Source organism: Choloepus didactylus, chromosome 4, assembly GCF_015220235.1.
Source record: "Choloepus didactylus isolate mChoDid1 chromosome 4, mChoDid1.pri, whole genome shotgun sequence".
NCBI lineage: Eukaryota > Metazoa > Chordata > Mammalia > Pilosa > Megalonychidae > Choloepus > Choloepus didactylus.
This window is the reverse complement of record NC_051310.1, coordinates 164894032-164910339: the sequence shown is the minus strand read 5'-3', so window position 1 is coordinate 164910339 and position 16308 is coordinate 164894032. Positions and strand designations below refer to the sequence as shown.

Sequence of the window (16308 nt, the reverse complement as noted above, 5' to 3'; positions counted from 1 at the left end):
AACCTCATGAGAAACCCTTAAGCCAATCCTGGGATTCCAAACCTCAGAAAGTGTGAGATAATGTAAGTTTATTGTTTTAAGCTGCTTAGTTTTAGGATCATTTGTTAAGTAGCAATAGATAACATACAGAGGTCAAAAAATAGTGTCTGTACTAATGCTACCTTGGCATGCTAAGGTAGTAATGGTGGTGGCTAATATCTTGGGGCACAGATTCAGTGAACTGCAAATTTGGTGAAGGGAAGGGGGGAAATGGAACAAACAAGAGGCTAATTCTGAGTCCAAAATCACTCTATTTCTTCTGAGTAACCCTTAACCTGTTTCCTTTACGCAAATACCTATTACTTTTATCCAGAACTTTTCTTTCCTGGTTCTCTGTGAAATAAAATACTTTTCTTCTACACCCTTAACTTTCAGACAAGTGTTTTCTGAGACTCATTACTAGCAACAAAAGAAAGTGATTTAATTAAAAAACAAAAAACAAAAAACCCTTCCTTCTAACCATTTTCTCCTTTTCTTCACTTAGCCCCTGAAGGGTTAAACAAAAACAAACAAGTAATGATGACAGGTATTATATAGACTAAGTAATTTCAGATTTTTAGGATTTGATATCTGAAAAATCTCATTTGATACATAGAGAAATGAGATCCAAAGAATCTCCAATTTTCAGAAATCAGTGTCAGGACCTAAACTTTTCTTAAAAAGAGTACCAAATTTCTAGAATTTAATTGTAAATTATACTCACCAAACAATAGTAATGTACAGTGAGACTCCATTTTTCATTAGTTTTCCTTTCTCCATATTTATTAGGACAGTCATCATTTTTTCGACAGAAAACACAAACTAACAGTGAAAAAAGGTAAACATAAAAAATAGTAAGTAATAAATTTCAAAAAACTTATGGAACTGGTGCTTCTCTCAAATGACGTGTTTAATTCTGAGAGAGAAAATTACATTGTATTACTATCACTAACTTAAAATTTCCAATACCTACTTCTAAAACATTAATGTGACTGTATTTTTTCACCAATTTTTAATGATGAAATCCAGTATGTAGCTAAAAATGGCAACTTGTGGATGGCTGCTGAAAAAGGTGGCAGAGTAGGAATTCCAAAATTCCATCCCTCCACTAAAGCAATGATTAAGCTGGCACAGTCAGAATTCACTTTTTCAGAACTCTGAAATCTAATCAAAACTTGCAACCATCAAGGAAATGCTTAATAAAGAAAGAAGCTGCTAAATTTTGTTAAAAGCGTCTTACAGTGTTTTAACTTACCTGCCTATTATCCCCAATTCCCCAGCTCAGCAATACAGGCAGCAGCCCATGTTCCTGGTGCAGCTTGCTGGTCCAACATAGGACAATATGGACCTTGTTCTCAAGAACTGTGCTTGTCTGTTTTGACTGTCTCATGGCTCCCAGAGTGATCAGCTCAGAGCCTTGTCTTTGTTTTGCCTGCCTCAGAATTTTCTCATGGGTTGGGCAGTAGAGGCTGCCCTTTGTCAAAAGCATTTAAAGGCAAATATTAACCACAGCAACACAGGGAAAAGGGATAACAGATGAGACAAGCAGCAGATATACTGAAGGAAGTCTAGGAAGGAAGGGGCTGGGAGGTCACCTCTGGTTGACCTTTAGGATGGGGCAAGCAGAAAGATAAAAAGGCCAGATAAAGATTACACAAGAAAAGAAAACTGTAGAGCAATATCCCCAATGAATAAATGCAAAAATCCTCAATAAAATGTAAGCAAAACTAATCCAGCTATATATTAAAAGGTTTATACACCATAATCAAGTGAGATTTATCCCAGGTATGTAAGGTGTTCTAAAAAACAAGAATCAGTGTAATACACCACATTAATAAAATAAAGGGAAAATGTCACATGATCATCTCAATGCAGGAAAAGCATCTGAAAAAATCCAAAACCCTATCATGATTAAAACAATCAACAAACTAGGAATATAAGGGAACTTCTCAGTATGATAAAGGGCATCTATGAAAAACCCACACAGCTATCATCATGCTCAGAGTGAAAGACTAAACAATTCCCACCTAACCTAAGATCAGGGATATGTGCTCTCATCACTTCCATCCTGGAAGTTCTAGCCAGAGCAATTAGCAAAACAGAAATAAAAGGGATCCAAACTGGATATTAAGAAGTAAAATATCTAATATTCACAGATCACATGATCATATATATATACAAACACCAAAGAATACACAAAAAACTAATAGAGCCAATAAAGTTTCAGGGTACAAGATAATAAACATTCAAAAATCAATTGTATTTCTTACACTAGCAGTGAACAGTCTGAAAATGAAATTAAGAAAATAATTCAATTTATAATTGCTCCAAAAAGAATAAACACTTAAGAATAAATTCAACAAGAAGGTGCAAGATTTGTACACAGAAAACTACAAAACCTTTTGGAAGGACATTAAAGACCTAAGTAAATGGAAAGACAGCCATATTCCTGGATTACAAAACTTAATATTGTAAAGATGGCAATACTCCCCAAAGTGATCTAGATTCAGTGCAATCCCATTAAAATCCAAATCACCTTTGTTGCAGAAATGGAAAAGTTGATTCTAAAATTCATATATTAACTGCAAGGGACCCCAAAGGACAAAACAATTTTGAAAAAGAACAGCAAAGTTGGAGGACCCATACTTGCTGATATCAAAACTTACCACAGAATTACAGTAATTAAAACAGTGTTCATAGCAAAAACCATTGATTTGTATATTTTAATTGGATGAATTGTAGATGAATTGCATGTAATGTGGATTATGTCTCAATAAGACTGTAGATATCCATGTGCCAAAGAATGAAGTTGGGCCCCTACCTCACGCCACACACAAAAATTAAATCAAAATGGATCAAAGTTTAAATGTAAGAGCTAACACTATAAAACTCTTAGAAGAAACATGGTAAATTTTCATTTAATGAAATTGAAATTCAATGACCTTGGATTTGGCAATGGCTTACTAGATATGATACCAAAAGCACAGGAAGAATAAAAAGACAATCCACAGACTGGGAGAAAATATATGCAAGTTATATATCTGGCAAGACAATGGTTTAGTATCCAGAATATATAAAGAACTCTTACATCTCATCAACAAGAAAAACCCCTTAAAAAATTGGCAAAGGGTCTGAATAGACATTTCTCCAGAAATTATATACAAATAGCCAAAACAATATGAAAAGATGCTTGACATCATTAGCTATTAGAGAAATGCAAATCAGAACAGAATGAGTTACACATCACTCTCATGAGGATGACTAAAATTAAAAAAAAAAAAAAAAGTGTTGGCAATGCTGTAGAGAAAATGAATCCTTCATACATTACTGATGGGAATGTAAAATATGCAGATGACTATGGAAAACAGTTTGGAGTTTCCTCAGAAAGTTAAATATAGAATTACCATATGACCCAGCAATTCCACTCCTGGGTATATACCCAGAAGAAGTGAAAGCAGGTGTTCAAACAAAACTTGTTCACAAATATTCAGAGCAACAGTATTGACAATAGACAAGAAGTATAAACAACCCAAATATCTATCAACTGATGAATGGATAAACAAAATGTGAGATAACCATACAATGGAGTATAATTCAGTCATGAAAAGGAATATCACAACATGGACGAACCTTGAAAACGTAATGCTAAGTGAAAGAAGCCAGGCACAAATAGGCCACATATTGCAGGATTCCACTTATATGAAATAACCAGAATGGCAAATTGATAAAAACAGCGAGCAGATTTGTGGTTGCTAGTGACTTGGGAGAGGAGGAATGAACAGTGACTGCTCAATGAGAATGAGATTTCCTTTTGGAATGATGCAAAGATTTTGGAAGAAGAGAGTGTTGATAGTTGCACACGTGAATGAACTAAATGCCACTGAATTGTACACTTTAAAACTGTTACAATGGTGAATTTTATGTTACGTGTACTTTATACCATAATGAAAAAGGCATCCTGTGGAGTCAGGGAGATCTGAGTCAGAAACTTAGCTCCATACTCCAGCTGTGGAATCTAGACAGTCACACAGGTCACATACCAATTTATGCCTCAATTTCCTTATCTTAAAAATGAAGATAACAGTAACTACCTCAAACTATGCAGGAATGAAGATTAAATGAGACAGTATTATCAGTGTGATTATATAGATAGAATTGAATAATGTTACTGATTGTAAATACTAATCTTTGTCTTCTATTTTTATTTACACAGAAAATTCCTAATAATATGCTAATGAAACAAGCAGAAAATCACTAGCCGAAAAGAAAAGACTCTGAAGACCTCAAGACCAACAGATAGGTACAAGATGGAAGGAGCCTGAATATTTAAATGCTGCATGGAAAACAGACTTTCTATCTGCCCCATCTCTCCCAACCAGCTCATGCTGGACTATAACATGAGCAATAATATACTTTTTTGTTAAACCATTAAGATTTCAGGGTTAACCTATTACAGCAGCTTGTGTTTTGACTAACACACGTAATCAAGAATAGACATCGTGAGTTGAAAAGGTACTATATTTGTTAACACGCTGCTTACAAAATAAATTCCAGAACTGGAAAGAAACAGCCTGAGCTGATATTTAATATTGTGAAATATCCTCAACATATTGTCCATTATCAAGTTAATGAGAGAACTACTAACTGAAAGCGCGAGCCCCAACTCTTTGTAAAGGTTTCAGCTCTCATTCCTTTCGCACACAAAAAAACTGCCCCCACATTAACTCCAGCAATTGTTTGTTCATATTGGTCATCATAGGCCATCAGCTCCCACTTTAACTTCTTCATCCTCAGTGCCTATACTTCTAAGCCATAAGTATACATGCAGCTCTCAGGAGGAAGGGAGATACGTGGAATTAACTGAGACTACAGAAGAGTAGTAGTACTCAGGATGAACCCAGGATGAAGACCACAGCTATATGCTGTGGGTCTCCAGATGTCATTTTCTTTCCCTCTTCCCTTGCTTCCTTTCTCCCAGTATGGAGGCCCTGGATGAAAAATGGCTAGAGGTTTTGAGGCTTTCAGTTTTATAAGCAAATTACTTTTGTCTATAATTTTACTTTATTGTTTTTTATTTTAATTTTAAAAATTCAATAAAATTGCTCTGATTTCATTATATTTATTGTTAATATCACCTATTTATGGCAAATATGCTTTCTCTTACAATAATGAAATAAAGTTCCACATTGAACATATTAATAAAATTTTCTAAAAAAGTATTTAATCTTAGGAAAAGTATTAAGTAAATTACAGTACAGTTGGCATTTGCATTGGCAAAGCACAAAGGGAGTCCACAAACTAAAGATTCAGAACTATTAGCATAGTTGATAGAAGTTCAGAGGTAGATGCAGGAAATAGAGGGATCTTTATCAGCACAGATTTCCTTATCTAACATAATGTGGAGTCAACAGATACTCTCTAAGGGACAGTCAATATATAGAATTTTAAGTGTGATACTTGAATTTTAGAGGTAATCAGAGAAGACTCAAAAAGAGTAGATGGAGAAGTAGTGGCAGAAGAGTATAAAGAAACCAAATTTAAATTCTTCATCTTTAATGGTATCAAGTCAATAGACGTTTTATAACTAACAAATGAAGAAGAGAAGATCAACTAAAATCAAAGATCCAAAGTGACTGTTTTGATAAGATAGTTATGATACAGCAAATGTGGCAAAGGTAAAAAGTTGGTGGATCTGAGTATCTGGGTCAGAGTTCTCTGTATGAGTTTTGTATTATTTTGCAATTGTCCTGTACATTTGAAATTATTTCAAAACAAAGGTTTAAAAAAAAGTAACTACTTCTATTAGAGAAGTTAGAGGAAAAAGTTTTCCCGTTCATGTTAAACATTAGTGTATTGTTTGAATTGCTCTCACCAGTATTTTTCCTTTCATAAAAAAAGTCACATGAATAAATAAATAAGTAAATAAAAGGTGAAAATATTATATTTATTAAATAAATAATACCATTCTATTCAAATACAAACCATATCTAATAAATATATATGCAGAATGCAAACAAAATCTGGCAATTTACAAACTGTCTTCTTACAGCAGATTTTGTTGAAATGAATACACGTTATACTTTGGTGCACAGATACAAGAACTAAGCATGGATCAGGAAATTCATTCCTACCGTTTGAGCAGCATTCTAAAGAGATTTGTTATAATAAAAGAGAGTAAGATTCATTAATATTTTAAACTATAGTTAAAATACTTTAAATATACTTACCAAGGTTCTGTGATTCACCAGATTTATTTCCATTCATTTTCCTAGGAAAAATAAGAACATATCAATACAGCCGTCATAATTGTTAACATCTCAAATTATCCACTTTAATTAAATTTAGTCAATGCATGATTACAAATAAGTCACTCGATCATTTTTCTCTCTAGTACTTAATTTCCTCACCTTTCACACATCTAAGACCAATATTTCTCAACAAGGGTGGTAAAATCTGGGGACATTTTAAATCTGGAGGAAATATTTTTTAATTGCCAAAATGATTAAGTTGACCACTGGCATTGAGTGGAAAGGGCTCAAGATTACAATACTGAACAGGTATATACAACAATGAATAGTCTAGACCTTCAAAATTCCACCTAGACATTCAAGTAGGTTAAAAAACAAAACAAAACAAACAAACAAAAAAAACTATGTAGAACATGTAGACCCTAACCCCATTTTACACATAAACATCAAGTCTTTCCTTGCTAGTTTAGGATAAGAAGAATTTTTCCAGGACTACAAGCATCTAACTGCCTCATTGCATCTTCTAGTACAGTAGTGCTCAAACATTTACATACTGGAAGACATATTTTATAAATTATTTTATGCTATATATCCTTTATTTAAGGTGTTATATTAATTATCAAGGTCCATAGATAGGTTGTATTAGAAAGTATTTCAAAATATTTGTTACAAAAAGGGGGAACTGTTTGAGAACTACTAATTAGATGATCATATATTTGCCCATCTCCTCACATCCCACTACTTAAATTATCACTGGAATCTGACTTTTTTCCTGTTTTCTAGTGTCAAAAGATCAAATAGAGGAAGGATAATATTTTAGTAACATCAAAGTTCACATTACCAAGAGTATATGAACAGCCTACTTGAAAGGTTGTTATATCAAGTACAATAACATGTGCAAACTATTAGAATTTTAGTGGGAAAACAATTATTTTTTTAAAAAAGCAATGCTTTTAGGTCAATGCAGTATCATTTTATAGTTGCAAAAACTGATACTCAGAGAGATTAAAAACTTGTCCAAGGTCAGAGAACTAGTAAGTAGGAGTAGACTAGTAAATAACTGAGTGACTACAAGGCGTATACACTATGCCACTTAACATGAGAGTAATGAAGTAATACGATATGGAATACAGAATATTAAACATTAAAGGATGAAAAACACAGATTTCTATAAATCCTCTCCTCCGAGGATGAATTGCAGCAATCTACTGCTTACTTTTACATTTACTGTAGGTTCAGAATATTGGTTGATGTTCTCAATGCAGGCAACTTTAATAAACATATTTTAAAGTTTCTCAATGGCTTTAAGGAAAATAGTAATCACATATTACTTTGTATTAAGTATATTTCAATTTTGTTAACTCCTCAGCCAAATGGTAAATTCCCTTAGGGTAAAATACACAGATAATTCAGCACAATGCTAATATTTGATGAATGTGATTGATAGGTATGCTAGAGATACTGAAATGATTGGCTAGTGGTTCCAGAATAAGTTTTCTTCATAAAAATAACAATTCCTAAGTGGTTACTACTTTCCATCTTCTTCTTCTTCCTGGTGCCAGGGCCAAAAAGGCTGTCTAGACCTTGCTAACTCAATGTATAGACAACTTTGTTACTTAAAACCGGTCCCTAAAACATTCCTATTTTGAGCTTCAGTACACCCTGTACTAAGCAAGTGCTTTCTCATCTTTACTGATAAATATAAATGAATGGAAATGTGAATATCAACTTCACATTAACAAAAAAAGTAGCAGAGAAGTATGTGGGGGGATCACTAGAAAGAAAGCCTCCAGATATCATTTGCCACAAGCTGATCACACAAAAGATCTCCAATCTATCAATACATGAAGGGAAAAGGTTTTCTCTTTTGTATATCAATATCTAACAAAGCACTTTATATACTCTTTCAAAGTGTATTAATGCAGAGTATTTCATATAGAGCAGCACAACAAAATAGAGACCATAAGAAGATTTACACTTTTTCAATCATTTTGATTTTCAGCAAAGGCACCAAAGCAGTGGGGTCAAGAAAAGTCTTCTCTACAGATGGTGCTAGAAAAAATGGATAGCTTTATGAAAAGAAAAAAAAGAACCTTGACCCATACATGACACCATAAACAAAAATTAACTTTAAAGAAAAAAAAGAACCTTGACCCATACATGACACCATAAACTAAACAAAAATTAACTTTAAATGCATCACAGATGTAAACATAAAAGCTAAAACCACAAAGGTTTTATAAGAAAACATAAAATACCTTCATTACTTAGGGCTGGCAGAGATTTCTCAGACACAGAAGGCAGTAACTATTAAAGAAAAACTAATAAATTATACTTCTTCAAAATTAAAACTTTCCCCTTATCAAAATGCACCAATAAGAAAATGAATAGGCAGATGGGGAGAAAATATTTGTAAAAGACGTATCCAACAAAGACTCACAGCCAGAATAAAGAATTCTCACAACTCAATAATAAATAAGACAAATAACCCAATAAAAAGTATGGACAAAATTCATGAGCAGACATTTTACAAAGGAAGGTAAATGAATGACCAATAAACCCATGAAAAGGTGTTCAACATCATTAGCAATCAGGAAAATGCAAATTAAAACCACTTAACACACCCTAGAATATGATCAAAAAGATTATCAATACCGAATATTGTAAAGGATATGAAGCAATCGGAAATTCATAAACTGCTGTTAGGAATATAAAATGTGACAATTATTTTAGAAAGTTTTGGCAGTTTCTCATGAAGTTAAAGATACACTCCTGCATCTAACCTTTAATGTAGGAATTTCACACCTAGCTATTTATCTAAGAGAAATAAAAATGTTACGTGCACAAAAAACTTTATACAAGAATATTCATGGCAGTTTTCTTCATGATACCCTCAAAATAGAAAACACAAAACACTACACAACACAAAAATCCATAACAAGAAAATGGATAAACAAATTGTACTATGTTCATGCAATGGAATACTAATTGGCAATAAAAAGGAAGAAACTACCAAATTTCCAAATGCATGGATGAATCCCAGACACAATATTGAGGGGAAAATACTATAAACACAACATATATTTCTTCTAGAACAGGATAAACTAATGAAAAAATCAGAGCAGTGCATGCCTCTCAGATCAGTAAATGGCTGCAAAGGGACATGAGGAAATTTTCTGAAATATCCTACTTTTGCTTACAATATCTAGGTAACTTTGATATGGAAAAGCAGTCTTGATTTCCAACCTACATGCAGAGCTACCAATATGGGCTTTCCTGAACACAACATTCCTATCTACATTAGTCTGTTCCACTTTGTAGTCCAGACCTGAGGTTGACTCCTTTACACATAGCCCTGGATTTGCTCTGAGCCTGTCAAATACGGTTTCATTTAAATTTCACCTAAACAACACCCTACCCCCAAATCCTGTAATAACTCTATTTTATCCTTTGTTTGCTGAGAAGCCCTGTGGTTACACAGGTGTGCAATCTCTTACATTCCAATGCATCAATAGCCTCTGTCAGATCACAGGTTTATCCCTGGAGGTCTTAGGCTGAATGGGCTAGGACAAGAGAGAGATTGAAAAGGCAGATGGCGTATGACTGCGTGGTATGTGAATATATCTCAATAAAATGATGATTAAAAAAAAAAAAAAAAAAAAAAAAAAAAGGCAGATGGCACAAAACATAAACAACTGGTGAATCTGAATAAAAGATATATATAGGAGTGTCTTATTCTATGCTTGTGCCTTTTCTGTAAATTTGAAATTATATCAAAATCAAGTTACCTAAAGTTGGAAGTTCTAAAGGTATTGTAAGAGTCATCCTCCGACCAGTTCACATTAACCTTCTGCTAATCCCCAGCACCTGAATAAAACTTTTGTTTCTAAGACTTCATTGACTATCACTTTATTTCAGTCTCCCAAACAAAACTTCAGCAAAATATAAAAACCATACAGGTATTTTTCATTTGGCTTTTATAATTTGTTCTGGATGTTACCCCTCAAGTATATGAATTTTATGACTTCCTAAGCGGAATGAGGAAAACAATGTTTTTCACATTAAATATATTGATACCTTAACTTAATAACAGACTTGGTCTTAGAAATAATGTCAAATTGTTCCCTTCCTTGGGAAATCACTAACAATTTAATGAAGAGTTCCAGGAAGCCACTGTGAAGAGGTATTTTGAGTCTCTTTCACTGTTTATCCCCAGTTGGGTTACTGTCAGTGATACTTACAGTTTGATACTCCTCCCTCAAAGGTGGAGCCTAATTCTTCTCTCCGTGAGTGTAGTTACATTTAGTGACTTGCTTTTACCTAAAAGACTGTGGCAGAAATGACAATGCATGATTAGCTTATAAACGGCATTGTGACTTCCTCCTTGCTTTCATAGATCACACACTCTGGAAGAAGCTAGTTGCCATGTCATAAGGACTTTCAAAGTGCTCCATGGACAGACTCATTTGGCAAGGAACTGAGGATTCCTACTCACAATTATGTGAGTGAGCTATCACAGAAGCTCGTCTTCCAGCCCCAGACAAGCCTTTGGATGATGGCTGGCTAATAATCTCACAGGAAACCCGAAGCCAGAACCACCCTGCTAATTCCTCTCAAATTCCCACCTACACAAACTGTCAGACAATGTTTGCTGTTTTGAGCCACCAAGTTTTGGGGTGATTTGTTAAACAGCAATAAATAACTAATACAAGAAAGTAAGCTAAATTCCCTCTTATTCCACTTGGATGGCTAACATCTGAATAAATATATTAACAGTATGCTCTGTCCATCCAGCATTTCCTAAAGCAATTAATCTTGTTGATAACAAAACTGAAATAGAGGGATGTCTAATACACAGAAAACATGCTGAAAACAGATATTTCAAAGAAAAAGATTGCCAGAATTTTCACCTAACATTTTAAAAAACAAATATTCTCACTACAGAGATGATTTGATTTAAATCACTAATCAAAAAGGTTCAACTTAATTATACTACACAAACTACATTATTTGATGTGCTATTAATTCTTTCTCTTCACAATTAGAAAGAGATGGTGTTATTTTTGCATGTCCTATACATATTAAAGCATTAATTTATTTTTCTGGTTCGGTATTGCATAATAAAACATTATAATTAAAGTATTTTATTTACTAAATGTGTACGAGGCACCTAGACTGTTTCCTGTCCTTGGGAATAAAATTGCTATAAAGGACATCTTTGGGACATCAGAAAAAAAACTGAATACAGATTAGAGTAGTTGAGTTAAGCCTCCCTAATTTTTAAATTTCACATTGACTAAGAGAATATCTTTGCTGGAGGCGAGGCAAGATGGCAGAGTGGTGAGGTGTGGAATTTAGTTACTCCTCTAGGACAGCCGGGAAATAGCCAGGAACTGTATGAAAAAGCCTTTTTGGGGTTTTCAGTGACCAGTCACACATCATACACTCATCTGGAATGGGTGGAACGGCTGAGATTGAAGTGAAAAACTGTAAGTTTCCCTGGCCAGGGATCTGGCGAGCCTCCACCCCAGGCACAGCAGATTGTCTTGGAGCTGGTTCCCCAAGGGAAAAAGAAACAATCCGTGCTGGGAGCAAAAAGGGGGGCTCAACCTAGCCTCAAGTGCAGAATTAATTAAGAAATTTGGACTGCTGAATAAAAGCTCCAAGCACAGATAAATCAGGAACAACCATGGGAAAAAAAAAAAAAAAAAAAAGCGGGGTATCTTGGGCCAAGCAGACAGGAGATGGGGCTCACAATAACAGCAGAAAACAAACAAAAAAGAGTACTGGAAAAGTGCTGGCTCCAAGAAAAAAGGACACAGAAATGGGCAACAAGTTGGGTTCTAATTTGCAAACCTGGGGAGCTGGGGTCTGGCTCCAAAAAGGGTTGCTTTTTTTCAGGTGAAAGAGATAACAGCCTAAAGCACGTATCTTTAAATAGTCTATACTGGGACTGACAAAACTAGAGGGCTGAGAAAAGGCCTTGAAAAGGGATTTTTTTTTTTTTTCTTTTTTAAATAATTATTCTAAGCTCCTTAAAAAAGGCCTCAGATATTTGCAACTGGCCTCTGGACCCAGGCAATGTAGAGCTAAGACAGGTCTGACAGACAAAGCAATGAATTTAGTGGGGGAGACAATTCCCTAAAGGGCATAACTTCCCCATTAAAAGAGAGCATGGCCACTTCAAGAGGATGCCCTCCTTAAAAGAACTCAGAGCCCAGGGGCTGGAAAAAAGAAACCAGCTTCAGTCAGTCACACCCCTGGCTGAGACAGAGTCTGCGAATTAAAGGCACCTGTGGCACTTCTTTACCCTAGTGGGGAGCTGTGGGCTGACAAACATCACCTGCTGGACAGGAAAGGAAGAGCACAGAGTCTAGAGGCTTCACAGGAGGGTCTCATTCTCAGGGAAACTCCATATCTTCCTAATGAGACATGGGCCCTTTTGGACTGGGAAAACTGATTGGTGACGACCATATCTGGGGAGACTCTCTCACAAAAAGGATACATAAAGGCAGGGAAAGAACCAGAAAAACAAGCGGTGAAAAATTCTGATCAACTGAACAGCAGCTATGTTAGAGGTCTAGAATAAGTTGAACTGAATGCCAAAGGTTGGAGAACAAAGCCAACCAAAAAGAGAAAACTCTAGGTAAAAGAGTGAAAATCAGCTCCAAAATAAACTAATCAAGAATCAGATGCCTAGACAGATAAAAATAACAAGCCATACTAGGAAATATGAAAATATGGACCAGCCAAACAAACTAACAGTTCAACTGAGATACAGGAATTGAAGCAACTAATTAAAGATGTTCAAGCAAATCTCTCAACCCAAATCAACAAGTTGAAGGAAAATGTGGCAAAAGAGATGAAGAATATAAAGATGACACTGGATGACCATAAATAATTTGTAAGCTTGAAAAAACAACTGACAGAACTTATGGGAATGAAAGGCACAACAGAAGAGAGAAATAACACAATGAAGGGATACAACAGATTTCAACAGGCAGAAGGATCAGTGAACTAGAAGACAGGACATTTGAAATCATACACAGAAAAGAACAGATAGGGAAAAGAATGGAAAAACATAAGCAGGGTCTTAAGGAGCTGAATGACAATATGAAGTGCATGAATATACATGTATGGGTGTCCCAGAAGAAGAAGAGAGGGGAATAGCGACAGAAAGAATAATAGAAGAAATAATCACTGAAAATTTCCCAACTCCTATAAAAGACATAAGATTAGATTCAAGAAGTACAGCATACACCAAAAAGAATCAATAGACCCGCAAGACACTTACTGATCAGATTGTCCAATGTCAAAGACAAAGAGAAAATTCTGAAAGTAGCAAAAGAGATCCACCACATACAAGGGAAGCTCAATAAGACTATGTATGGATTTCTCTACAAAAACCATGGAGGCAAGAAGGCAGTGGTATGATATATTTAAGACATTGAAGAGAAAAACTGCCAACCAAGAATTCTATATCTGGCAAAATTGTCCTTCAAAAATGAGGGAAAACAGACATGGGGACTGGTGGTTTGATGGATTGAGCCCTCTACCATGGGATTTGCCCTTGGGAAGACTGTTGCTGCAAAGGAGAGGCTAGGCCTCCCTATAATTGTGCCTAAGAGCCTCCTCCCGAATGCCTCTTTGTTGCTCAGATGTGGTCCTCTCTCTCTAGCTAAGCCAACTTGAAAGGTGAAATCACTGCCCTCCCCGCTCCCTACGTGGGATCAGACATCCAGGGGAGTGAATCTCCTTGGCAACGTGGAATATGACTCCTGGGGAGGAATGTAGACCTGGCACCATGGGATGGAGAACATCTTCTTGACCAAAAGGGGGATGTGAAAGGAAATGAAATAAGCTTCAGTGGCAGAGAGATTCCAAAAGGAGCTGAGAGGTCACTCTGGTGGGCACTGTTATGCACAATATAGACAACCCTTTTTAGGTTCTAATGAATTGGGGTAGCTGGTGGTAGATAACTGAAACTATCAAACTACAACCCAGAACCCATGAATCTTGAAGACAATTGTATAAAAATGTAGCTTATGAGGGGAGACAGTGGGATTGGGGGGGGCCATGGGGATCATACTCCCCTTTGTCTAGTTTATGGATGGATGAGTGGAAAGGTGGGGGAAGGAAACAAACAAACAAACAGACAAGGGCGCCCAGTGTTCTTTTTTACTTTAGTTGCTCTTTTTCACTTTAATTATTATTCTGGTTATTTTTGTGTGTGTGGTAATGAGGGTGTCAGGGATTGATTTTGGTGATGAATGTACAACTATGTAACAGTACTGTAAACAATCGAATGTACGATTTGTTTTGTATGACTGTGTGGTATGTGAATATATCTCAATAAAATGAATATTTTAAAAAAATGAGGGAAAGATTAAAATATTTTCAGACAAACAAACACTGAGACAGCTTGTGAATAAGAGACCAATGCTATAAGAAATACTCAAGGGAGTGCTACAGGCTGATTGGAAAAGGCAGGAGAGAGGGGTCTGGAGAAGAGTGTAGAAATGAAGACTATCAGGAAGGGTAAAGGATAGAGAGAAAAAATTAAGATACGACACACAAAATCCAAAACACAGATTGTAGAAGAAAGTACTCCCTTACAGTAATAACAATAAATGTTAATGGATTAAACTCCACAATAAAAAGACACAGACTGGCAGTATGGATTAAAAAACAAGACCCATCTATTTGCTGTCTACAAGAAATTCACTTTATTCACAAGGACAAAAATAGGCTGAAAGCGAAGACTGGAAAAAGATACTTCATGCACACAACCAGAAAAAAGTGGAGTAGCTATATTAATATCAGACAAATTAAACTTCAAAAGTAAAACAACTCAAAAAGACAAAGAAGGACACTATTTGTTAATAAAAGAGACAGTTGATCAAGAAAACTTAGCAATCGTAAATATTTGTACACCGAGCCATAGAGCCGCAAAATGCATGAGGCAAACATCAAGAACACTGAAAGGAGAAGTAGATACCTCTACAGAAATTGTTGGAGACTTTAATACACCACTGTCATCAATGGCTAGAACATCTGGATAGAGGATAATTAAGGAAACAGAAATGCTGAACTGCACAATAAACAAACTAGACTTGACATTTATAGAACAAAACAAAACAGAAGGACACATATTTTTCTCAAAAGCTCAAGGACTGACCACATTTTGCACCACAAAGCAAGTATCAACAAATTTAAAAACATGATATTATACAAAACACTTTCTCAGATTATAATTGAATGAAGTTGGAAATAAATCACAAGCAGAAGGTCGTAAAATACACAAATATATGGAACCAGTGTGTAAAGAAGAAAACATTAGATATTACAAGAGGCTTCGACGGAAATGACAATGAAAACAAAACATATTGAAACATATGGGATGCAGCAAAGGTGGGGCTGAGGGGTAAATTTATTGCCCTAAACGCCTATATTAAAAGAGAAGAGAGAGCAAAAATTGAGAAATTAACTGTTCACCTAGAGGAATTAGAGAAACAGCAAACTAACCCCAAAGCAAACAGAAGAAAGAAATAACAAAGATTAGAGCAGAAATAAATGAAAATGAGAACAGGAAAACAAAAGAAAAAAATCAACAAAACCAGACGTTGGTTCTTTGAGAAAATCAGTAAAACTGATGAACCCTTAGCTAGGCTTAAAAAAAAAAAAAAAAAAAAAAAAGCAAAAGGAGATATAACTATTTACCCCACAAAATAAAGGAGATATTATTGAGAAGATACTATGAGCAACTATGATGCTAATAAACTAGACAACTTAAATGAAATGCACAACTTCCTAGAAAAGCATGGACAACCAACATTGACTCAAGAAGAAATAGACGATCTCAACAAACTGATGACAAGTAAAGAGATTGAGTCAGTCATCAAAAAGCCAACTCCCCACCCCCAAAAAGCACAGGACCAAATGGCTTCACATGTGAATTCTACCAAGCATTCAAGAAAGCATTAGAAACAATCCTGCTCAAGCTCTTCAAAAAAAGTTGAAGAGGGAAAGCTACCTAACTCAT

At 35.2% G+C, this 16308-nt stretch overlaps 1 protein-coding gene across 6 annotated transcripts in view; it reads right to left on the bottom strand.

Annotated features, from left to right (window-relative positions):
- The window catches only part of G2E3 (G2/M-phase specific E3 ubiquitin protein ligase), a 76518-nt gene that overhangs the window by 40807 nt on the left and 19403 nt on the right, over window positions 1–16308 (bottom strand). For 3 of the 6 annotated variants that reach the window (XM_037834723.1, XM_037834724.1, XM_037834725.1), the window contains exons 2-4: window positions 10508–10594; window positions 6246–6286; window positions 743–840 (exon numbers count right to left, since the gene is read on the bottom strand). In XM_037834723.1, coding sequence (XP_037690651.1) covers window positions 743–840; window positions 6246–6282 — 135 coding nt within the window. In that variant the 5' untranslated portion in view covers window positions 6283–6286; window positions 10508–10594. Of the gene's footprint in view, window positions 1–742; window positions 841–1273; window positions 1609–6245; window positions 6287–8524; window positions 8574–10507; window positions 10595–16308 lie in introns of those variants that run through there. The other 3 variants (XM_037834726.1, XM_037834727.1, XM_037834728.1) reach the window with 3 other exon arrangements.